Consider the following 23448-nt stretch of genomic DNA (forward strand, 5'->3'; position numbering starts at 1 on the left):
GAGGGAGGGGTGAAAAAGCTGCACTTGTGGGCCCATCTCAATTCATGGTGCGGTGCAAAGTGTGCTAAACCAGCAATTATGACGTGCAATATATTGGATCGAATTTAGCTAAACTAGCAACTATGACGTGGCCCTACACCACCTCAAGTTCCATACGCAGAATGCCGGTTGCAAAAGCCTCATCCAAATAAACCTATAAAACGCACGATCGAATTGCCAGCTACCCTGTTGAAAGAGAGGGGAAGGGGGGTTGCGCAAAACAGAAAACACAACAGTGCCAAGTCCCAACCTGTAGAAACGCCCAGTAACACAGTAAACTAAGATCGGCAGCTACACATCCTGACAGCCACCAAGGCGTTGAACAATGCTTCGAAGAATATAGATTCACGGGCAAATAACAGTTTTTGAACAGACATCAGCAACTGTTACACTAAGAATTCAATTTAACAACAGGTTTTGAATAAATATTAGCTAATGTTACGCTACAGATTTAATTCAAAAGTTGGTTGGTCTGCTAGGAAAATGACTACAACTGTGTTGATTGTTCTGTTGAATTTTGCCGCCGCAGAGGGGATCCATCGTCAGTGTCCTGTGAGTGAGTTGATCCACTCGAAGATGGCTTAGCGCCTGCTGAGATGATGTTCTTGAACCAAGCTCCCTGGAAAGTGGGGCTGCCTCTGTTTTGGTTGTTACCCGGAGACTCCGAGGCTTGATTTTTTGCAGCCAGGCCTGCCATAAATCTGTAGGCTACTCTACTGGCGTTCACAATTTCTGTTTTAGCTTGCCTGAACTGCAAAACACGAATTCACAACCAGAAAAAATATCATATCAAGGAAAATAATCAAAGATGTCACATATCTTCAAATATGAGAAGAAAAGAAGCCTACACAGGGAGGCATAGAAAAAAACAGTCTCATGACAGAACCTACTTCATCTAATTGGAATGTACTACACATGAGACTGTAACAGCATTTTACATAATCAATACTACAAAAAACGAATATAAATGATATTTGCATTGGAGTGAAAAAAAATGGAGCTAAAAATCGTGAGTAGCAGACTAGAGAAGTAATAAAGGCAAGTAGCAATAATGATTATGGAAAAAGCTACAAGCTAGGATTAAGTAAATTGGAGCTGACATTGTATCACAGGTTCACAGCAACACATGTTTTCAATGTTATTCACTTATTCTCCAAGTTAATGGGAAAATTGCATCTTGTACTTTCCCGTGCAACTTAATAGACCACTAACTGCCTTTCTGAGTTCGGATAACAATATGGTGCTCGCAAGAAATATTTGATGATGCAATGCATCAACATCTCAAAGTATACAGATATAGTGTAACACAGCAGCTATTAGCCGATAAAAAAAAAAGCCATGCTATAAGGTGACCTTGCTATTGGAAATAAAGAAAATGCACAACCAAAAACAAGATACTATGTGTACCTTAACTGCTGTGTTCTCAGCAACAACCACGGCAGTATCACCGGCATTGGCAAAGCGATTAACCCAACCTGCAAGGTTAGACAGAATAAAGGCGTTAGCTAATTATGCCATCTCAAACCGGACAACCTAAGCAACACTACCATGCTAGGCTACCAGCAACATTAGCAAAATTTCCACTAATCCAACACTAATATCTAAATGATTAGCACCTACTTGACCTAAGGGGATATTCAGCCTTGCTTAAAATTTTCACATATGTTACCGCATTAAGTTCCAAAGTTTCATACACTAACCATATTATCTTAGCAGTTTTGGATATTTTGGCTGGAGGTTTTTGCCAAGTGTTGGTAGCTGTCTAGTCACAGGATATGTAGGTAATACAGGGCAGGCATTGCATTTCACATTTCCTTTTCTTTTATAACGACCCTATGCAATAATGAATTGTGGGTGTATGATCGGCAAAATGAACATGTTATCCCAAAGCGTTTTAGATAACTGAGCACCAGTTTAACTGCTCTATACTATGCAGTAGCAAGATCCTCATCGGTTCAGAATTCATAATCCATGTCACACCTGACAGCTAGCATTCTTTGCAGTATTCAGCTCACATGATTTCTCACGCTCCTTCATGTTGCTCATTCTTTTCATAGCCGCAAGCACATAAATCGCCATCTAACTCGTAATGTGCAATCTTCCTAGCGTTTCCTCAGCCCTCACCTGGGAGCTTGGGGACGCCGAGCCTCTCGCAGAGCACGTCGCAGAAGTGGTTGCAGTTCCTGGAGAGGAGGTCGTAGGAGTGGCCCGGCCACTCGCGGCTGAGCTCCCGCAGGATCCGGTTCACGGCGGCGATGCCGCACTCCGTCTCCCCGAGCACGATGCGCTCCCGGTAGGTGTACATGGGGTTCTTCCCGACGGGGCAGCTGAAGACGCCGCTGCCGGTCTCGCAGAACCCGAACGACCACTCCTCCTCGCCATAGACCTGCGCCCGTCGCGGGGGGTTGTCCGCAGAGAAATCGCGTGAGATTTGGGGGGATCTGGGGCGGGGGGGGGGGGGGGGGGGGGGGGAGCGGGAGCGGCGGGGGGATCCGGGCGGGCGGGCGGGCGGGCGGCGAGGCGAGGGAAGGCGGGGGATCCGGTACCTGGACGGCGCTGTGGAAGATGCCGCCGAGGCCGATGCGGTCCTTGAAGATGCGGTTGATCTGGAGGATGGTGTTGTTGGTCTTCTCGGAGTCGCTGTTGGTCACGTCGTAGACGTGGAGCACCACCTCCTTCATCTCAGCCGCGCCCCCCGCCACGGCCCGGCGCTCCGGCGGCGGCGGCTGGTGCCGCGGCGCGATGGGGTTTGGGGAGACGGGAAAGCGAGGGAGGGGATCGAAGCGAGCGGGTGGGCGGTCGCTTGTAGTTGCAGGCCAGGACAGGAGAAGGTGGTGGTGGTGGGAACGCTGGTCGGGTTGGTTTGCTCTTATCGGGCCCATCGGGGTTGGGGTCACCGACGGCTGGGCCCGCAACAACAGGTTTCCTTTCCTCACCGGCGCTCGATCCAGCAGGCGGGGTGACAAAGCACTCGGATAGTCGGATGGGGTTCCGTCCGCCAGCAAATTTCACAGGCGAATCTTCAACCGTAGATTTTGGAACATTGTTTACGATCGATTGTGTCGTGTCGATCACCAATTCACCGGATCTGGGTGTGCTCTCTATCTATCATAGCGCACGTTCGGTAGAGCTCCATCCGATTCATCTTTATCGGAGCGATTCTTCAAAGAGGTGATTTTGTAGCTGAAAATGATTCTCTTTGATGGTCTAGCATAATCTTTAAAATTAGGATGGAGAATCACTTCTAATCCGGCTCGACCAAGCATGAGGCAGGTCTGCCAGTGCCTGGACGGCGAGGTGGACGCGCAGGAGGCGGCCATGATCGTCTTTGCAGACGACGATCTGTCCATCCCGTCGACTTGGAGTCGTTGGCATCCCTGACATGATCATCGTGCGCGGCAGTTTCAGCAGGGTCGCTCCAGGGCGGTACATGAAACAACGAGGGTGTTTAGTACCGTCTACTCTTTTGTGGGGGGAAACTCCGGCTTCAGATAATTCGGAGAAACCAGATTAGCAAAGTCAACACAGAACGTAACGTGTTTGAGATAATACAATTGGGAAGTGATGTCAATTGTCAACTCAGATATTAGATATACAGGAGATCGTTCAAGTAATCGTCTACAAAATTACAATCTTAGATACATAAGAATAGTTTGTGAAATTAACCGGTATAATACAAGCCTTGGGTTCAGGCATCTGAAAGGGAATACAAACAAACATCGTTTGTTCTCACAAGAATTGCTATTGCAGCAGCAACCCCAGCGTGAAAATAATCTATGCACACAGACATAAGTTTTAGCATCCGCTGGAGCTAGAGATCTTCAGATGCCTTCAGCAGATAACGTATCCTGCACTGGACATAAAGCCAACGAAAAGGGCAGGTTAGAGGACTCAACATCAGGAATAGAAATGAACTGATTTGGCAAATCAACTGTACAATATAACAGCCTTGATCAACAAAAATACACACTCCAAATCTGGAAGTGGAACTAGAGAACTAGCTTAATTGACACTTGCCTAAAGCAAGGTATCCAACAGTTTCTGTTAGTTCACATAGGCTTGCTACGCGGTCCCATCCCAGAAACTTGGGATAGGAAAAATTCTTTGAGGTGGTTCGCGAAAAGGTTTGGATTTTAGTACTGTAGCACATTTCGTTGTTACTTGACAAACAATATCCAATTATGGACTAATTAGGCTTAAAAGATTCATCTCGACATCTCGTGCTAATCAGTTAGACTGTGTAATTAGTTATTTTTTCAACTACATTTAATGCTTCATGCATGTGTCTAACGATTCGATGTGACGGGTACTGTAGAAAAAATTTTGGGAACTAAACAAGGCCTTAGGGTCTAAAACAATCAATTTCCATAATCCAAATTAGTCAAACTTGGCACATCACAGAAAATCCTCCATAAGAAGTCTCTAAAAACCTATGCAGGATCTATACTGGTGTCAGAAGCTACGTTCACCAAAATTGTTAAAAAAACAATATTCATTCAGGTGATTCATTCTTTTGGACAAGCCATTCTCATGCCTCAACAAAAACAACACATACCTTTGCTCTTAGTAGGGAGGATCCGGGTTGAAGGCCAAAGATTCCCTCCAGATGAGTTCTTTTATATGTGCTTCTGTAAATGATGGTTGCTCAAAATCAAAGCTGAAAGGTGCAGGGCAGGTAGGTTCTTCATTGATGTCATGAAGAGAAGCCAAGTATGGGTGATGCAGAGCCTCATCAACTGCATGAGAAAAGAGGTATTTGAGTATATATTAAAGCCACCGCTAATAAAGTTGTTTCTGTAAACCCCGGTACCTGTGATCCGTCTGCTTGGATCGAACACGAGCATTCTCTCCAACAAATCAACTGCACCAGCAGACATGTTGCGGAAACGCAAGCGGAAGTCCTGCCTTGGAAACTGTGGTAGTTGTTTCATGTATCTTTTTGCGTTATCACTTCGAAGAAATCCCAGGCTTGCATCATCTGGTGAGCCTATGAGCTTTTGGAAGGAAAAAGAACTCAATAATATTGATATTGAGATTACAGGGGAACATTTTAACACACATTTTAACAAAGGAAAAAGGTACTCCATGGTGTATAGAATAATAAAAAGCTAACAGTGCATCCTACAATAATCAACCAGGATGCCTGTGAAAGCGAATTTTTGTATGTACGAGATTATAGTAACTTCAAAGATCATTAGAAGAGAGGAAAGTTCACAGAAATAATAAGTTAAGAGAAAACGTTTAGCAGGTCAAATCTGGATTTCAAATCTGGTAAACATTGTAAATTGTAATTACTGAAACTAATTTAGATTTCAACTTACAATAAAATGTGACTCCTACTCAAACATATACAAAATTGGCACCATATAGAAGAAAACGAGATAAGTTATTATCCTAGTTTTCTGAATGAGCCAATCAGTCAACTCAATCACTGGATCATATTAAGGAAATGCTAACACAAACAATTCCATCGGATAAATTTACCTCAGTGATCAGTTTTAATTGCTGGATGTAGTCCCGTCCAGGAAACAGGGGTTGGCGAGTAACAATTTCACCTAGTATGCATCCAACTGACCAGACATCAATCGCAGCAGTATACTGTGAACAGTTCAACAGCAACTCTGGTGCCCGGTACCAACGAGTGACCACATACTCTGTCATGAGATCTGTCTCCGAAGTGGTTCTTGCAAGCCCAAAGTCTGCGATCTTGAGGTCACAATTTGCATTTAGGAACAAATTGCTTGGCTTCAGATCACGGTGCAATATATTTGCTGAGTGCACATATTTTAGCCCTCGTAGCAACTGATACAAGAAGTACTGCAAGGGAAAATGAAAGCCATATAATGATAATTGCTGCTAAGCTGAAATGTAGGAAACAAACATGTGGGACATCATTGCAACAAGATAGCAAGATACTCCATCTGTTTCAAAATGTAGGTCCCCTTAGTTTTGTCATATGCCAAAGTGAGAGATGTTTGGCTTAGGACACAACTAAGACAACCAACATTTCTAGACTGGGCACAAGCAATATTTATTTGGATAGCTTTGGCACAAGCTGGAGGAACAGACCTGGCAATGATCATCAGTCAATGTCTGATTTGACCGTATGATCTGATGGAGATCGGTATCCATTAACTCAGTAACAATGTAGACATCATTAAAGTTCTCTTTACTTGGTGGGCGTATTACATCCTTTAAGGCAAGGATCTGTGACCAAATGTTAAATCATAATCAGAAAAATTAGATAATAGGAAATTAATTGCTGATTAGAAGTGTAAGACATGGATATGACATATGCATACAAAATTTGCGAACAAATCAAACTTTCACTGCAATGTAAAGCCATGTAAACAAAAGCAGATACAATCAACGGTAGAAATCTGCCAAATTGATCATTGGTTGATGCGCAACCAACGATGTGGGTGGGGTTAGCTGACCCCATGGTCTTTGGACACTCCTTATTTAGCAAAGTACAAAAGGCTAAAGTTTTCCCTCCAAAATAAATTAAATTTGAAACAAAAGAACATACCCTCCCTGATTCAACCACACATTCCCACTTCCCTTTACATGTCAACAATGAAAAGCTGAAAATAGAGTATTGTCCTCCTTCCTATTTATAGAAAGTCTACATAAGCACTGAAGTTATAGTCTCATGGAGCAGTTTACATCAGACAGGATTTAATACAGTGAATAACCCTAATGAGAGCAGTAAACTGTGCTCTTGTTTATAAGTAGTAACAAAAAGCAAGGCATGTGGCAGCCACTTTTAGCAAATTGGCAACACATATCTTTACAATTGAAAAGACTAGCACAACTGTAAGCTTGCTATAACAGGCTCAAAATGCCTATAAGATTTTGGACGAACAAACAAGGGCAAGCTCTAAAGCCCACAGTATCACAACACCAGAAATGTCCAAGCTCCAAAGGTGGTTACTTGTAAAACGCATCACGCATACGTACGTTCTCGTGGTCCATGTGGCGGAGCAGCTTGATTTCCCTCAGCGTCCGCTTGGCGTCGATGTGGTTGTCGAAGGCATTGCCAACCTTCTTGATCGCAACCTCCTCGTTTGTCTCCGAGTTCATAGCCGCACTACAAACACAGGAAGGGGGGAAATACATAAGCACATCCACGGCAAAATATTTTGCCGCCCCCACTTCATCTCAACATAAATCCATGCCTAAAACGTTGAGAGAGGGGGAGGTCAGACACATAAAAGCACATCTACGGCAAAATATTTCGCCCCCGCGCTTCATTTCAGCATAAATTCTTGCCTAAAGCGTCAAGGGGAATCGAATCTACAAGACGCGCCCAACCACGCGGCGCTGGTCGAACCAAGGCAGCAACTCGGTTCGACACCGCCCGCGCGGCGGCTCGGGAGCGAGAGGGAAGGGGGGCGGGGTGGAGGGAACGCACCAGACAATGCCGTAGGCGCCGCGGCCGATGGGGCGGATGGGCGGCGCGTACTTGGAGGAGACCTCGAAGAGGTTCCCGTACACGTTGTACAGCACGTACCGCCCGCCGTGCGTCGCCACCCCCCTGATCTGCGCGCCACCGCCGCCGCCGCCGCCGCCGCTGGAGGAATCCATGGCTTCCTCGCCGCCGCTCGCGAAGGGAGAGGAGGGGAAGGGGAGGGGAAGGGGGCTAGGGTTGGTGCTTCCTGACCAGCAGCGTCTAGTCGTTGATGGGCTGGGGAGACTGGTGGGAGAGGGTACCCGGTGGAAGAAGCTTCCCTCTTTTTGACTTGGGCGGCGACTGGGGGAATGGCGATGGATGGGGAGCGCGGTCTCGGGAGCGGGACGAGGAAGGAGCCAAGGCGGAGTCGGCTCAGTGGAGAGATCCTGCCGACGACCACCGCGCGGTGTGGTGTTGCATTTTTTCCCCCTTTTTGAGCGGGTTACACACTGCTGGGAAAAGACCCATATTCTCCTTTTTTTGTCAGATTTTATTCTACATGTTTGTATTTCCTACATGGCAATGAACATATACGAGATATGAGTAAACAGAAATAGAGCCATGAGGCCGTGATGTCTTTTCATCGCGCGTGTCCCAGTGTGGCTCACTGATACGAGTGGCGTGGCGGATTTAGAAAAAAATATTAAGAGGGACATATTTACTTCATCTTTTACCTATAACTACTCCTTCTAAATTTCAATGACTACAAATTTATAAGGGGGTTTATTAGAAGGGGCTTCATGCTTCTAGCACGGGTAGGAGGGGCTCGACCTCCAACTGACCCGGTGCTAGATCCGCCCCATACGACTGTATGTGTAGGGCGGCATGTTGAGCGAGTGAAGCAAAAGATATATACTAGTCTTGTATTGAGAGGAAATAGGTATTCTCAGATTTTATTTCTGATGCCATGCCAATACTCAACCTAACCAAAAAAAAAATCCTTGAATGTACAAATTGACCAATACTTCCTCGAGGCTTCACTGCCCTGTGCTAGCTCTGTCCTCGAACCCGTGAGCTTTACGACCTCTGCTACGGCCTTGGTTCCAACTTCCAAGCAGTTGGCAGGAACTAGCTAGGAAGGATTTTTCTTCTTTCTCGGGGTACCTCCTCCCTATATGCCACACGTTTCTTCCACGGTCACCATCGAAGACGTGAGGATGATGTGTGTGCACTACGCGGAGGGTTTGTGTGAAAGCTCTGGTGGCCGAAATCTCTCAAAGTACATCTGAAACCATGAGGCTTGCGCCTTGCGTCAGTAGCCCAGGTCAACATGAGAAGCTTCTAGTGAATGTTCGTCGTACGGACTATGAACAGGACTGAATTTAAGGCCGTGTTTAGTTCCACGCGCAAAAAATTTTGCGTTAGAATTTTATTAATTTGAAGTACTAAATGAAGTCTATTTATAAAACTTTTTGCACAGATGGGTTGTAAATCGCGAGATGAATCTAATGATACTAATTAATCTATGGTTAATTAATAATTAGCGGCTGGTTACTGTAGCATCACTGTTGCAAATCATGAATTAAGTAGGCTCATTAGATTCGTCTCGCGATTTACAGCCCATCCATGCAAAAAGTTTTGTAAATAAACTTCATTTAGTACTCCATGCATATGTTGAAACATTTGATGTGACGTTTTTTTTGCGTTTACGAGGTTTATGGGGTGTAATCTACACAGGGCCTAAATTAGAAGCTGCTGCTGGTAGGTCAGATTTACATGAGAAAGATAATAACGCCCACGGTGTTTTCTCTTACACGAAAGAAGCTTGTTGGATAGATCTTTGGGATGTTTTAGTTGATGCCTTCGTGCCACGTTGTCTAAAGTCGTGCATTGTCAACGTTATCAATGTGTAAACAGTACACTCTCACTGTCTATAAAGTCGCTGCACTGTAATGTCATCCTGCTACGGTAACTCCTGATTACCTCCTAGGTACCTTAACCAAATCACCACTGTTGATTTTTTTTAGCAGATAAGATATTTAAGTGATAAAAAATAATCTGAAAAAAGAGAAAATCCCGTAAATCTCGCAGTGTACGGTTTCTTCCGTTATCTACTTTAGAGCATCTCCGAGAGACATTCTAAAATCTACTCTCTAAATCATCATTTAGAGAGTTATTTGAGTAAAAATTGTTTTCTTATCTTTGTGATTTCTAAGAGTTTTTCTATATCTTTTGCATAGTCTAGAGAGTCATTCTCGTTCTTCATTTTTGGCTAGCGAGAAATCCGAAATAGAGAATGTCTATATTTAGATATCTAATTGAAGAGTATGTTAAAGAGTATTTTTTTCATCAAAATCTCTATTCATGTAAATCAGAAAATCGTGTTAAAAACTGTAGCCTATACGAGACGCAGAGGGCCCTGGAGGACCACCTATCGGCCACCGGCTTTCACGCTGTGGTGCCGTTACCTGGGAGCCCCCGCTGCAGGACCATCTGTTGGGCACGCCGGCGTCCACCTGCCTTGCGCCGCCGCCACGGTCTGAGGCTCTGAGCTCTGCTTTCCGCATCGTTGTGGCCGTCGCTGCCCGTGCTAGCTTGCCGATTATCGCGGTCTTTGTTCTGCAACTCTGATCAACACCTCCCGGCGCCAACCTGCTCCTGCTGCCCCAACAACGTGTGCTTAGAGGGTGTTTGGTTTATTGGACTTATGCAAAAGTCTTTAAAATTTATGGGGCTAAAGAATCAAATAGGAGAGATTTTTTTAGAGTTAAATTGGTAGTTGAGGCTAAAGAAATAAAAGTGAGTTTTTTGGGACTAAAAGCCTACATAAGGCCTACTATTCCACCCCTTACTTCTGATCCCACCTCTTTGATGCATGCAGATTAGGAGTAATATGGTACTTTGTGTACTTATTTAATGACCTCTAGTCTCTTTTAGTCTCTGAAATCAAATAGATAGGGACTAAAGTTTTTAGTCTATGGACTAAAATTAGTCTAGAAATTTTTTGCAACCGAACATCACTACCCCAGAATAGCTCCCGGCCAACTGCTGCCTGGCCCAGGTTTTCCCCATTGCCCGCCCCCTCGTATATCAAATTTGGCCCACGAAGATCTAATTAGGAAGCAATGGGAGCTAAATCCATGAAAGATGAAAGAAAGAAAAATCTATTATTAAGAGCATATGTTTGGATGCCTGTCACTGCCAACAACACCAACTGTGGCGGTGCCACAATTTGTGGCGGATGAAATTTGCGCCACAACTGCGGCGGAAATTACCGCTGCTTTTTCTAAGCAGACTAAAACTAATAACCAAACACATGCTCCAATCGAGGTGGCAGACACAGTTGTGGCGTGCAACCAAGCATGCTCTAAGGGCATCAGCGGTGGCTCTTTGACATGATTCGACTCATGGAGTCTAGGCAAGCCATTCTTTTTCTCTCTCCGCTTGTTTTATCTATTAAATAATCGGCAATAGAACCCACTACAAAATAAAAAATGATTGTTTCTTCATTTGCTCGGTGTCTCTCCTCACAACAACAGTAGCTGACAAGACCATTTGTTTCTTTGTTCCACCAGGAGTCGACTCTTAATTACGATTCGATTCTTCTCTCTCTACTCCATGAGTCGGCTTCTCCAGTAGTGAGGATTTGGTTTGTGAGTGCCACGTCGGTCTATGCATCATCCACTGGAGAAGCTCTAAGAACTAAATATCTTATTCAAATAATATCCTCATGGATTGCTCATCCTGAAAAAAGTCAGAGATCCCAAGAAAATTTGAGTTTCCAAACTAGCTCCAAGAGTTGCAATTCGTATCGCCACGAGTCGTGCGGACTTCTGCTACCGTCCGATCTGCTTCTGCTAGGTGGTGTACAACTTACAATACGGTACTCGTATTCCAATGAGAAAATTCTTTATATGACACTAAGAAAAATACCACTTTCCTAAATAACACACTGCCCTTGTTTAACACTAAATTTATCTTTTATGCCTTTTGTGACACTTCCATGTGCTCCCTTATGCATTCCGTCAAATCTGCCATTAAGCCGTGCTGTGCCGACCAAAATGGCCTTAGGCCACAGAAAACCTCAGCTGGTCGGCTGGTCTCATCCCGCTCGGCAGTCGGCATTCTTCTCCTATTTGGGCATCATCCATTGCTCTTCTTGCAGCCTCCCTGGCTCCTTGCATCCGGAAACATCTCGACCTCTACCAGCATCCGGCGGCGGGTGGTTGCAGCTGCCCCGCCCGGTACCTCGACTCGGGCGTAGTAGACGCGTGCTGCTATGGGTTCAGTCCGGCACGGCGAGCAGGCAAGGCAAGCTGTTTGGCTCTCCCGCGGGCGGCTGTGGTGTTTGTCAAGGCAATGCTGAGTCGCTGCCGCCGTGCGATGTGCACGTACTGGCAACAGGACGCGCATCTCTGGAGCAGCTCCTCAACAACACGCCCGCATAGTCTACGAATTGATTCAGACCGTGGACCTGGCTTGTCCTTGCCGACCAGACTTCCGAACATGTATCTTCTCTGAGGGCCTGTTTGGTTGCGCGTTGTAAAAATTTTGAAAAGACATATTTCTACATTTGAAGTACTAAACATAGACTAATTACAAAAATAATTATAGAACTTGTCTGTAAATCGCGAGACGAATCTAATGAGCCTAATTAATCCGTCATTAGAGGTTGTTTACTGTAGCATTACTGTAGCAATTTAGCGATTACAGCCTAATTAGGTTCATTAGATTCGTCTCGCCATTTACAGACAGCAGTCGCAATGCGTTTTTTATTTCGTCTAGATTTAAGTCTCCAGGTGCCGAAATTTTTTTTTGGAATTTTGAATTTTGGAACTAAACACGGGCTAAAACCTTGGGTTGGTTTTATTATGGTGCGGGCCGTCATGGGCCATAATGGAAATGAATCAGGTTTAAGAAATTGATAGGTTCACATTCGCTAAAACTTTGAGCCGGAGTAGCAGGTTGAAGAAATTGATTGATTGTGAACCGTGGACTCCCTCCATTCTAAATTATAGGTCGTTTCACTTTTTTAACATCAAATTTGATCACTCATTTTATTCAAAAAATTTATACAAATATATTTAAATTTAAGTCATTTTTTGAAAAACTTTTTTTTTGAAAGACCTAGACATTACATGTCCAGCATTCATTAATAAGGGGAGCAGAGTTTACATAGGCGTTTTTAAAGAATTTGTATTGATAAACCAAGTCACAACAAAAGAAATAATATTTTGCAAAAAAATGAATAAAATGAGCTGTCAAACTTATGTCAAAAGAGTCAAACAATCTATAATTTGGAATGGAGAGAGTATAAACGATAAATTCGATACTCATGTCAAATATAAAAGAAACTGGTAATTTTTCTAGTGTTATATACGTATATAGGAAATTTACTGTATTCTAATCGTATCCGTGTCTCCCTTTCCTCTTCCTAGGAGTTGAAGAAAATAAAGCCGCCCCAGCACACGAACGCACGCCGCCGCTTCCTCCTTCGCCTCCCGGTTTCTTCCTCCGTTTCCGCCGCAATCACAGATTGCCGCAGCGGTGACAGCAAAATCGTTCCGGGTCCTCAATCGCGACGCGAGGGGGTTTGATCCGTGGACTACGGGGGAAACGATGTCATCTCGATTTGGTTAGGGTTTGGAAGGATGCCGCAGCAGAATTGAAGATTAGCAAAAGAGTTGCTGATTGTGTAAAGAATCTGATACAGACAAGAATACCATTGTACGGAGTACATGTTATGGAGGGCCAAGACTTACAAGAGGAAAATGATGAGATTCAAATGCTGAATGATTTGGGCTTGGGAGAGGATATCAGCTCTGACGAGTTCATTAAATACTTCGAGCAGCTTCCCACTAAACCTGCTGTTGATATTTACACTAAACTGGACAATGAGCAGCTCACGGCACTCTACGAGCGCCATGCACGTTATCGCATCAGATATTTGAAGGTTTCTTCCTGCTTCTGTATTTATCTATTTATCAGTCACCAAACATCATGCATTATTTACATTTGTGTTGCCAGTGTAGTATAAATGTTATATGTGATCTATTTTTGTACAGTTGTCACAAACAGACTCCATGGATAAGCTGAATGCTGAATTGAAGCAACACAATGCTATGGACCTTCTCGAGGAGGACTTATCTAGAGAGTTTATTGCTAAGATGAGATATTTTAAGCACTTTGAGGAAGATGGCACCTTATATTGGTTCTTCCACCCTGATCTCTGCAGGCTTGAAGCCTTGGATGACTATCATCGTCTAGTACTTCGAAATCATGTACGTGTATACATTGTTTCTGTGTTCAGTTATGTGATGACTGTTAGTACAATCAGATGTCTCCTAATCTGGTTCTGTGACCATTTTAGTTTTTTTCTTGTCATAAATGATGAAAATTTATTTCTGGGATATCCATGTGGTCTAATTTTACAAAAAGTAGAAGTATGTTTATTTATTTAAGAATCCAGATTTCAGAAGGATGAGTTCATGACATGTGTACTGAAATTTAGTTAGCTTTGCCATAGAAGAAGTATTATACTATATGCTAGAAAATTGACTCTTTGTGAAATTGGTTGGTTTGACTAACAACAAAATTTTGACAACCCAGACACGCTCTTTCTATTTCTCGCTCCTCTAGTTGCTTGCTACCTTCTTGTTCATTTATGAAACAGTATTAGGCATTCCAGAATAGAATGATACTATTTGGTTACCTCTAAACAGATTGCTTTTAGTAATTTTGTATAATAAATACGCATACATTTTTTATGAGTTCCGGTGCACTTTTGCTGCTCCATTAAAAAACCATGTCTAAAACAAAACAAAATGTTACCATGTTTTTTTTGAAAAATTTTATTATATTCAAAGTCTTTGTTCGGTTATGTTGTTTAAGTTTTCTATTTTTTTCATTCTCTGAAACTTAATAATTCTAGGTCTTCTCTTCCTTTTGATGTAGGTTGGTTCTGACTCTGAGTACGCTAATTGGGATAAGTACCGCAAGTTTTTTTACAGTTATGAGACTGAACAAGAATATATCAATTACTTTGAAGAGTTATCAAACAAACTGAAAGTATGCTTAATTCAAGCAAAGCTAATTTGTACAATGCTTTGACTCTTTTTTCTGGGCTAACATCCTTTTTATCTGGGGACAGTGGATGGAAGGTTGTGTCCTGATTGAGGAGACATCTCTTAAGGTAAGCATGACTATACGAGAATAGTATATGTAGTTTTTACCTTTTACCACTATATTTACTCGGTTGTTTAGTTTGGAAAGATAAGCACACGAGGAGCCTATCAGGCAATTAAGATCGCAACTGGTTTTTCCAAGATCACTGGGAAGTTGGCTTACACTGGCTATTATGTATGATACTTCTCACAGATCCTAATTTAATTTAGGTTGCTTGTATCTGACATTACCATTTGACTTAGGAATGTGTGGATAACTTGAGTTTTGATGCTTCTTGGCTCAATGACCTAGATGGTGTTTATTTTGAAATCTGGCTGCGGGTAACTATGCAAATGGTTAGTACTCAGCACTATCACACAGCCTTTTTCTTTTGTTTATGAAGGACAGTCCATATTAGTTATTTTCCCAACAATGCTCAGAAGAGTTTCAGAGATGCATTGGAGGAAATTTACAAATTGGAAATGTTTCCATCAAGACAACAAAGAATGAAATATGCGCTTGATTATGACTGTTCCGACATGGAAATGGAGGTAAATTATTCATTAATTGCAGATAATTTTGTAAATTCATAGCTTATATTCAGATTGTTATTTGTGTTTATATGATAATCTCTTGTTGCCTTTTGTTTTCATTTTCAGTTTCTTACTTGCACAGCAAGTGTTACCAGTGAAGTAAGTTATGTCTTATGTATCTAACATGCAAGTTGAATCCATTGAAATATGTCCTTGTATTTGATGACACGGCTGCCTACCTTAGGTTACAGAGGATAAAGCTCGTGAGTTGATTGCAGAAGCAGTTAAAAAAGTGGTACTTTGCCTTATGCCCTTATATAATTTCATCTACATGCTCGCTATGTTACCAGGATACTTGGATACGGATATGGATACGCGATACGTCGATACTCTGATACATCATTTTTCCAAAAACACTGATACGGGGATACGCGAATATATATATAATATATATAAAAATGTTCCAGACTAGTTCAAAACGACCATATTTCATAGTATGATAATATAAAAATAGTATGCAAATGATAAATCTAATTGTTATGTGGTGGAGCTCCTGCAGTATCAGATAGATCGAGAGCCCCTATGTCATCTAGTATACTCTCTATGGCTGGTTCATCCAGCGAGAGTTGAGCTTGCTGAAGAAAATTGGCACCACCATCAAGGTCAAACTCAAAGGTATCTCCTCCAATATCCCACATTGCTGTTGGGCCCTGGTAATAATCTTCCGTTTTCCTTGAAAGAAGACGCAAGTTCTGGTGTACAAAAACTAAATCTTCAGCACGTCCAGGATTCAGCCTACAATATTTAATTTAAGTTAAATCTTCAGCACGTCCAGGTGTCGACAAAGTATCGATATTATTTTATTTATTTAAATATTATTAAAATATCCGATACTTGTCCGACAAGTATCGGAGGAGTATCAGTATCCCATAAGTATCGGAGGAGTATCGGTATCTGATACGTGAGGGTTCGCAAGTATCCGCGCATCGTAGCATGCTCGTGTTAAAGATACTTACTGAAGTGAAGTTTATTTTCCTCTTTTTTTTTTCAGATTGATAGACCAAAACTGTATGAGCATTACATCAGAAAGAAGATAGCTATCGCTCAAGCTATTGGTCTGATTCCCACGGCACTGTCTTGATTTTACTGATAATTGTGAATAACTCACATCTTTTCAGTGTTCTTATACATGTTACCATTGTTTACTTACAAATGGAGGATGCTAATATTGACATCTGAATGCTCAAGTGTTTGTGGTAGGGCTGCAAACCAGCACTCCTTAGTGGTCAGAGCGCATGTGTTCTATGCGTGGGAGTGTCTAGAGAACTGTGGAATAATGCAGGGCCTTTTTTTAAACAGAATAATGCAGGGCCTTGGTAATCAAGAGAGTTGTGGCATGGAAAGAATGCATTATCCAGTCATTAAGCTCCAGCTCACTGTGAACGCTTCAGTTCTGAAGATTCTGTTTGACAACAAAGATGCATCAGATCAGGTTTAAGCAAAGAGAAACATAGTGTAGTAGAATACATCCTTATTAAATACTCCATCCGTTCCAAATTATAAGTCGATTCCAAGAATCTTGGAGAGTCAAAGTTTTTCAAGTTTGACCAAATTTATGACAAAATAATAATATTTATGATATCAATTAAGTATCATTAGATTCTTTGTTAGCTATATTTTCATAGTGCACCTATTTGATGTCATAAATTTTTATATTTCTTTCTATAATTTTGGTCAAACTTTGAGATGGTTTGACTCTCCAAGATTCTTGTAATGACCTATAATTTGAAACGGAGGGAGTACATTAACAAGTGAATGTGCCACAAGCGGTGTCCGTTGATCATGTAATACATACATAGGCATTCGACTGATCAGTTCAATTGTACTAACTGGAGAAGGAACACGCATCATCTACAAGCTGCTCGAGCTCAAGCTCCCTTAGGCCGTCCACAACGGGCCGAGCAAACTCAGGAGCATCTCCTCCTCGATTTCCACGCCCCCTCTGTCTACAGTGCCAAACAGTACATCTACAGTGCCAAACAGTACATTTGCTCCTTCATTTGCTCTTCTCGCTGTGGACAGTCTTACGCCAAGAGATCGACCATGGCGGTGCCGACGGACTTGAACACGGTGATTTCGTCATCGCTATGCCTCTCCTTCACCGGCCACATCGATCCTTTGAAAACACCGCGTTTTTTTTTTCATCGATCTTGTTGTTCTAGAAAGACCTCATCAGGTTCGGTCACCTGTGTTGCGGCCGCCGCGCGATTTGCTGAAATGGGACGACAACGGAGTGAGGGACGCGCGCTTGCTTTAACTATTGAACTATTGGATGGAAATTGATGGCGGAAAAATAAAAGGGCATTAGCATATTCTTTCAAAAAAAAAGTATTAACATGTGGCTGCTGGGATTCGAGCCCAGGTCTCCACGGCCACAACGTGGAATTCTCACCACTAAACTACAGCCACTTCGTTGACAGCCTGCGTACATCAAACTTGATGATAGTTTGGCAATTTTCTAAGGTCTACAGCGCACTGCTCCCAGCCTGCAATCTAGAGTTCTCAAGTGTGCAGCGAGAGTCTTCAAACATCAAGAAGAGTACTGGCGTGTAAAGAACACAATCTTTCATGGATTGAATTCCAGCTAACTACGGACGCTTCAGTTTAAATTCTCTCTTTGAAATTAAACATGCATCAAATTCTGAGCAAAATGCATAAGCATTCATCTCATCACTTTATTTGTACACTCTTATCTCCACGGCTCTTCGGATACAAACAGGCAATCAGCCCACAGTAAGCAAACAGTACATCATCTCAGGCGTTCTTGGCTGCGGCAACGTGAGTCTCGTAGGCCAGCTGCGCGGCCAAGAGATCGACCACGGCGGTGCCGACGGACTTGAACACGGTGATCTCGTCGTCGCTACGCCTCCCCTCCGCGGTCCCGGCGGCCAGCTCCGCGAGAGTCCCGGCCACGTCGGTCCTGCGCAGCACCCCGCGCTGGACCGCGCCCACCAGCTCCCCGGCCTCCTCCATGGCGGCCTCGAAGTCGATGAACACCCTCCCGCGGCGCAGCGCCTCGTCGTCGCATTCCCGCATCGCCGGCGTGAAGGAGCCCACCAGGTCCAGGTGCGCGCCGGGGCGCAGCAGCCCCCCGCGCACGATCGGCTCCCGCGACCCCGTCGCGCAGCTCACGATGTCCGCCGCGGCCACCGCCTCGTCCATGGCCTCCACCTCCTCGACGTCGAGCCCCGGGTGCGATTCGCGGAGCCTTGCGACGAGCGCCGCGGACTTGGACCTGGTGCGGTTCCAGACGAGGACGCGGGAGATGGACGGGAGAGCCGCGAGGTGGGCCTCGGCGAGGTAGGGCGCGAGCGCGCCGGCGCCGGCGAGCGCGAGGACCGCGGGCGGACGGGACGGGGAGGCGAGGAGGGAGGAGGCGAGCGCGGAGACGGCGGCGGTGCGGAGGAGCGTGAGCGCGGAGCCGTCGAGGGAGGCGAGCGGGGCGCCCGTGGCGGAGCTGAAGAGGGAGACGGCGGCGTGCACGGAGGGGAGGCGCGGGGCGTTGGAGGGGAAGGAGGCGACGGCCTTGAGCGCGAGGTACGGGAGCGAGGGGTGCGCGCACCAGGAGGGCATGAGGAGGAGCGCGGCGGACGGCGCGGTGGGGAGCGGGAAGGAGACGCGCTGCGGGCACTGGATGCCGGCGGAGAGCTCCGGGCGGGCGAGCCCCGCGCGGAGGTGCCGGATCAGGGACGGGAACGGGAGCAGCGAGTGCAGCGCCGCCGCGTCGATGTACACGAACGGGTGCGGCGGAGGCGCCGCCATGCTTGCTCCGCGAAGGGAATCGTTGGCTCGCGATGCGGGTTTTGGGGGGCGAGACTAGGGGGAGAAGGGAAGGGAAAGGGCAAGACGAAGAGTTTGGGAAATGGGAAGGATAGGGGCCAAGTGAGCCAGCCGACCAGGGCCGTGTTTGTTGCCAAATTTCAAATTCCAAATTTTTCGGCACTTGTATGGAGACTTAAATCTAGACGAAATAAAAAACGCATTGCGACTGCTGTCTGTAAATGGCGAGACGAATCTAATGAACCTAATTAGACTGTAATTAGATGCTAAATTGTTACAGTAATGCTACAATAAACAACCTCTAATGACAGATTAATTAGGCTCATTAGATTCGTCTCGCGATTTACAGACGAGTTCTATAATTATTTTTGTGATTAGTCTATATTTAGTACTTCAAATGTAGAAATATGTCTTTTCAAAAAATTTACGGGAGGCAACCAAACACGACCCTGGGAGCTTTGAAAAAGAAAAGGGGGCCAGGGCTAACGGGGAATAATGTTGACCGAGGTTTTATACTGTATTCTGAACTGAAGTTGTTTGATTTCACAGACTTTAGACAATGTCACATAAAAAAAATATTAGTATTTAGAAGTATTAAATGAAATCTAATTATAAAACTAATTGCAGAATTATTGGGCTAAACTGCGAGACAAATCTATAGTATATTAATCTATAATTTGCGAATGGGTACTGTAGTATCACTGTATCAAATCATGAATTAATTAGGCTCATTAAATTCGCCTCGCAAATAAGTACCCATCTAATTATAAACAAATTTTATTTGATACTCATAAATGATAAGAATTTTTTTTGATGTGATAGGCGTTAAAAAAATTGCTCAAAACAAACAGCACCTGATTGGTGATACGGAGTACCTACAACCAACTACTATTGATACTCCTCATAAAAAAAAAAAGAGCTACTATTGATACTCCGTAGCTACTAGTCAGAATACCAGTCCACACGGCTGTTTGGAGCACGGAAATTTGATGCGATCTAAATCGTCCCTGAATTACAGTGTTTTTCCGTGTAAGAATCATAGAGAATTCTTGTCAAGTGTATCATTTGCGACGCGCATCGCGTAGCCGCAGCCCGTAACTTCTGTGAAATGACTTTTTTTGAAACGAAACTTCTGTGAAATGATTGTGTAGGGACACTTTGCTCTCTTCAACTTCAGGGCAAGAATTGAATTGGCAACCCAAGTTCCAGCTGACTACGCTTGCCGTAGCTTGGCTCGTAGCTGATGAACTTCCCAGTCCACCTTGCCAGTTAGTCATGACAGAAAAATTGCGACGAAGCTGGAGACCTGGACTCTGGAGTTCAGACTTCCCCCCGGTCGAGGTTCTCAAGTGCAAGAAGAATACACTGCACTGAACAATTAAATGACGACCTCCATTCCCAATTTTGACCAAGAGTATCAGGCTAATTTCCCAGCTTCCTTCGTCAGATTTTCAGCTCTTCCTATGCACTGCCATCAGCAGTGGCGGACGCAGAGTTTCAACTTAGGGGGGGGCTTGGTTCTTCCTCCTCCCTATCTCTACTCATTTCTTCACCTTTTTTCTCTTTTCTCTCATATTTCTCTTTTGATTTCAATGGAGGTTTTGGACAGTAGTGGGGCTAGAGCCCCCCTAGCCCCCCTTAAATCCGCCCCTGGCCATCAGAGCAAAGAAGGCTCTATTTGGATCCATGAGTTATTTTTAAGTCCATCCCCAAATAGCCCCAAAGAGAATCTAACAGGAGGGCTATTTGTAAATAGCCTACAAAAAATTATCCCTCCAAGGGGTGCTATTTGGGGCTATTTCGTGTGGGGGGCCATTGATTTTCAGGGCTTGTTTAGTTCCAAAATTTAAAATTTCAAAAAATGAGAATCTTATATGCATGGAGTATTAAATCTAGACGAAATAAAAAATTAATTGCACAGTTTGCTTGTAAATTGCGAGACGAATCTAATGAACCTAATTATGTCATGATTAGACACCAAATTGCTACAGTAACTATATGCTAATGACGGTCTAATTAGGCTCATTAGATTCATCTCGCGATTTACGGACTAAATCTGCAATTAGTTTTGTGATTAGTCTATATTTAATACTATAAATATGCAAAGATGCCATTTCAAAAATTTTACAATGGGCAACTAAACAAGGCCTCACTCTCTCTTTTGGAAAAGTAGCAGCCCAATGATTGGAAAATTGCTTTATGAGCCAAATAGTTGCCAGTCTCAGTGGGAGTTTTATGGGTACAGATACCTAGACTGAGAACTAGGTAATCGTGCCAAATGAGTTTCATAGTGATGAAACTCTCCTCACATCCCATGAAACTTCATGATTCTCTCTCATTGCCATGTCAGCAAAATTAATAGTATTTAATGCTATGAAACTCTCCATAAAACCCCTACTGAGACTGGTCTTAGATCTAAACATCTCAAAAACTATTTCATTAAAGTGCTATTTTCTTTAACTAAACTTTATCCCCTCAAAATAACCATGAGTTATTTCTCCAAACAGGCCCATGTAGCGCTCAGTCCACAGTCCTTAAAGGAGTCTACCAGCGAAAAGCGACACCTCCACACCTGTCCTCTTCGCAGCATGACTGTTGATCAAAGATCGGTGCCCAACATTTGCAGGACTGCATCCCATTGGTGCCATTGCCAAATCAGTTATTAATTTACACTAACCACAGGACATTTTGCTGCCCCACCGTGGATGTTCGAAGCTAACTGATGTTAGAGCAGTATTACTGCTGTTGTCCTGGGTTTTAGATCAGACCTAACAAGTTGGTCAGGAAGACCCTTTTGGTTCAGATGGCGATCTAGTCAGTCGAGTGTTCAGTAGCTCGAAGCATACATACAGTCTTGCCTAACGAAACAAATAGCTCTAAAGGTGGTACTGGTGAATGCTGGCAGATTTGTCTGAATGGTTTGAAAATCCACTTTGGGCCTCGTTTGGAAACAGGAGATAATAATCTCCTCCTCCAATCTATATGTAAAATTAGCCCATTTTCCGTTCTAATCCACATGTATTGGAAGGCAATGATTTTATCCAAGCAACCCTAGGTAACCCAACCCAAACAGAGGTTAAATAAACGCTGTGCAAACAGAGTCAGAACCCACGGCTCCATGAAGATCGATGTTTCGACAGGCGGCGATGTCCCAAATTATTGGAAACCGAATCTCCGATCCGTAATCTACCGCGACAAGCTCATGGTGAAATCTACGTACCATTTCGAGCCGATTTGTTAGCCGGAAATGCATGGTGCAAATTGGTATTTCTTAGATACACCTCCAGCGAATTGGCTTATAGTCCAATGGTAGGACGGTCCAGTGGGACGCTACCCACCAGGGTTCAAATTCTGGTGCTCGCACATTTTCATGGGATTTTCCTAGGATTTACCGGTGTTACACGTTAAGTGGTAAGCGATGTTCCCGTCGACGACGAGGCGCCAATGGTGACTTTGGGAATCTTCAGATCTGCCGGTGCTTAGTCCTTCGGAGATGCTCATAGGGCTAGGGTTTGCGTACGTATATTCATAGGGTGTGAGTGTGCGTGCGTGTTACTGTGTGATTCTCAAAAAAAATAGGTGCACCTTAAAGAGAGTACAAAATTTTGAATTAAAGAGTGTTAGAGGTGCACCTTATGATCACCTCCTCGCACGCCTATAGAACTCTGTTATCGCCGGTCCCTGACACTGTTAAGGAGATGCCCAGTGATCATATCTAGCCATATCTTGTTTCTTTGTTCCTTTCTTTTAGAGTTCTTTTAGAGAGAACGAAGGGATCAGCACTCAGCAGCAACCATATCCGGGAGCAGAGACACGCTCCACCCGTTAACAAACTCAAACCAAGCGACGGTCGTGGTGCCCTGTTCTATTCATCTGGGCTGTTCGAGTGTCGTGGTCCCTGAAGCACACGAGTGCTGGAGATGACCAGCATCTCCGCTCGGCACTTGAGCACTGACGTTTCCTCATCAAGCGAGCTCGCAGCACCGACGGTTCGATCAGAGGTCGGGCATTACCAACGCCACACCCTCGCCTAGCAGGCTTGCACTAGCAGAGGCGCACTACAGCTACACTTATTAAACCGAAAATCAAAAGCCCAAAACTAATTAAACCAGATTTTTTTATCTAATCTCTTCGCGATAATGGTTTTCCTTTTCTCAAAACCGATCGAATCCCTTTCCATGATCTCGTCTAAACCGAAGTCGAGCTGTCGTCGTCTCTGTCTCGTGTTTGTGTTGAGTGTGTGTGTGTGTGTGTGTGTGTGTGTGTGCGCGCGCGCGCGCGCAGAACGAATTGAACGGGCGGCCAACCGGCACGGTTCGCAGTGAGATGCGTGCAGCTCGTGGAGGTCAGCAGGATTCAACGGCTTGGCCGTGCCCCCATACGAACGCTATGCAATCATCAGCTGAACCGCGCATGTACTCAGGGTACTTTAGCACATGTTAGCACTTGTACTAAAAATTTTAAGTGTTAATCTCAAAA

The 23448-nt window shown here is 44.1% G+C and overlaps 4 protein-coding genes and 1 non-coding gene across 7 annotated transcripts; 1 reads left to right on the forward strand and 4 right to left on the reverse strand.

Annotated features, from left to right (window-relative positions):
• Positions 1 to 357: 357 nt before the first annotated feature.
• LOC120651864 (deubiquitinase DESI2-like) lies at positions 358 to 2878 on the reverse strand. The gene is made up of 4 exons (XM_039929507.1): positions 2586 to 2878; positions 2164 to 2425; positions 1447 to 1514; positions 358 to 790 (listed from the first exon to the last, which is right to left on the reverse strand). Exons 1-4 carry the CDS (start codon positions 2718 to 2720, stop codon positions 527 to 529), a joined length of 729 nt encoding a protein of 242 aa, XP_039785441.1. The 5' UTR covers positions 2721 to 2878; the 3' UTR covers positions 358 to 526.
• A 715-nt stretch (positions 2879 to 3593) lies between these two features.
• Positions 3594 to 7902, reverse strand: LOC120651863 (mitogen-activated protein kinase 6). Of its 2 annotated transcripts, none has more exons than XM_039929506.1 (7): positions 7454 to 7902; positions 7000 to 7129; positions 6109 to 6246; positions 5524 to 5856; positions 4850 to 5033; positions 4595 to 4775; positions 3594 to 3887 (listed from the first exon to the last, which is right to left on the reverse strand). In XM_039929506.1, exons 1-6 carry the CDS (start codon positions 7624 to 7626, stop codon positions 4603 to 4605), a joined length of 1131 nt encoding a protein of 376 aa, XP_039785440.1. In that variant the 5' UTR covers positions 7627 to 7902; the 3' UTR covers positions 3594 to 3887; positions 4595 to 4602. The 2 variants fall into 2 exon arrangements, with proteins under 2 accessions (XP_039785440.1, XP_039785439.1); XM_039929505.1 differs by having other exon boundaries at positions 3594 to 3892.
• Positions 7903 to 12861: 4959 nt separating this feature from the next.
• On the forward strand, positions 12862 to 16582 carry LOC120651865. Of its 2 annotated transcripts, none has more exons than XM_039929508.1 (10): positions 12862 to 13385; positions 13498 to 13713; positions 14387 to 14500; positions 14583 to 14624; positions 14696 to 14791; positions 14860 to 14952; positions 15037 to 15147; positions 15256 to 15288; positions 15374 to 15424; positions 16181 to 16582. In XM_039929508.1, the coding sequence occupies exons 1-10, from the start codon at positions 13176 to 13178 to the stop codon at positions 16268 to 16270; spliced, it is 1056 nt and encodes a 351-aa protein (XP_039785442.1). In that variant the 5' UTR covers positions 12862 to 13175; the 3' UTR covers positions 16271 to 16582. The 2 variants fall into 2 exon arrangements, with proteins under 2 accessions (XP_039785442.1, XP_039785443.1); XM_039929509.1 differs by having other exon boundaries at positions 15040 to 15147.
• A 944-nt stretch (positions 16583 to 17526) lies between these two features.
• On the reverse strand, positions 17527 to 17598 carry TRNAH-GUG. Its single transcript has one exon. It is a non-coding gene; the product is annotated as a tRNA-His (tRNA).
• Positions 17599 to 17787: 189 nt separating this feature from the next.
• LOC120651867 (protein SAR DEFICIENT 4-like) lies at positions 17788 to 19053 on the reverse strand. Its single transcript, XM_039929510.1, has one exon. It carries the CDS (start codon positions 18949 to 18951, stop codon positions 17944 to 17946), a length of 1008 nt encoding a protein of 335 aa, XP_039785444.1. The 5' UTR covers positions 18952 to 19053; the 3' UTR covers positions 17788 to 17943.
• Between the last annotated feature and the right edge of the window lie 4395 nt (positions 19054 to 23448).

This window comes from Panicum virgatum, chromosome 9K (genome assembly GCF_016808335.1).
Source record: "Panicum virgatum strain AP13 chromosome 9K, P.virgatum_v5, whole genome shotgun sequence".
Lineage (NCBI taxonomy): Eukaryota > Viridiplantae > Streptophyta > Magnoliopsida > Poales > Poaceae > Panicum > Panicum virgatum.

Excerpts from the sequence above, each read along its gene's own strand:
- LOC120651863 (XM_039929506.1), bottom strand. The coding sequence starts at position 7,626 with ATGGATTCCTCCAGCGGCGGCGGCGGCGGCGGCGGTGGCGCGCAGATC. Across the intron at positions 6,247-6,999 it reads GCCACATGGACCACGAGAAC|ATCCTTGCCTTAAAGGATGT; the intron begins GTACGTATGCGT and ends ATTTGGTCACAG. Across the intron at positions 5,034-5,523 it reads AATTAAAACTGATCACTGAG|CTCATAGGCTCACCAGATGA; the intron begins GTAAATTTATCC and ends TCCTTCCAAAAG.
- LOC120651865 (XM_039929508.1), top strand. The coding sequence starts at position 13,176 with ATGGAGGGCCAAGACTTACAAGAGGAAAATGATGAGATTCAAATGCTG. Across the intron at positions 14,625-14,695 it reads TTGAGGAGACATCTCTTAAG|TTTGGAAAGATAAGCACACG; the intron begins GTAAGCATGACT and ends TCGGTTGTTTAG. Across the intron at positions 15,148-15,255 it reads GTTCCGACATGGAAATGGAG|TTTCTTACTTGCACAGCAAG; the intron begins GTAAATTATTCA and ends TTTCATTTTCAG.
- LOC120651867 (XM_039929510.1), bottom strand. The coding sequence starts at position 18,951 with ATGGCGGCGCCTCCGCCGCACCCGTTCGTGTACATCGACGCGGCGGCG.
- LOC120651864 (XM_039929507.1), bottom strand. The coding sequence starts at position 2,720 with ATGAAGGAGGTGGTGCTCCACGTCTACGACGTGACCAACAGCGACTCC. Across the intron at positions 2,426-2,585 it reads TCTTCCACAGCGCCGTCCAG|GTCTATGGCGAGGAGGAGTG; the intron begins GTACCGGATCCC and ends CGACGGGCGCAG. Across the intron at positions 1,515-2,163 it reads CGGCGTCCCCAAGCTCCCAG|GTTGGGTTAATCGCTTTGCC; the intron begins GTGAGGGCTGAG and ends CTAACCTTGCAG.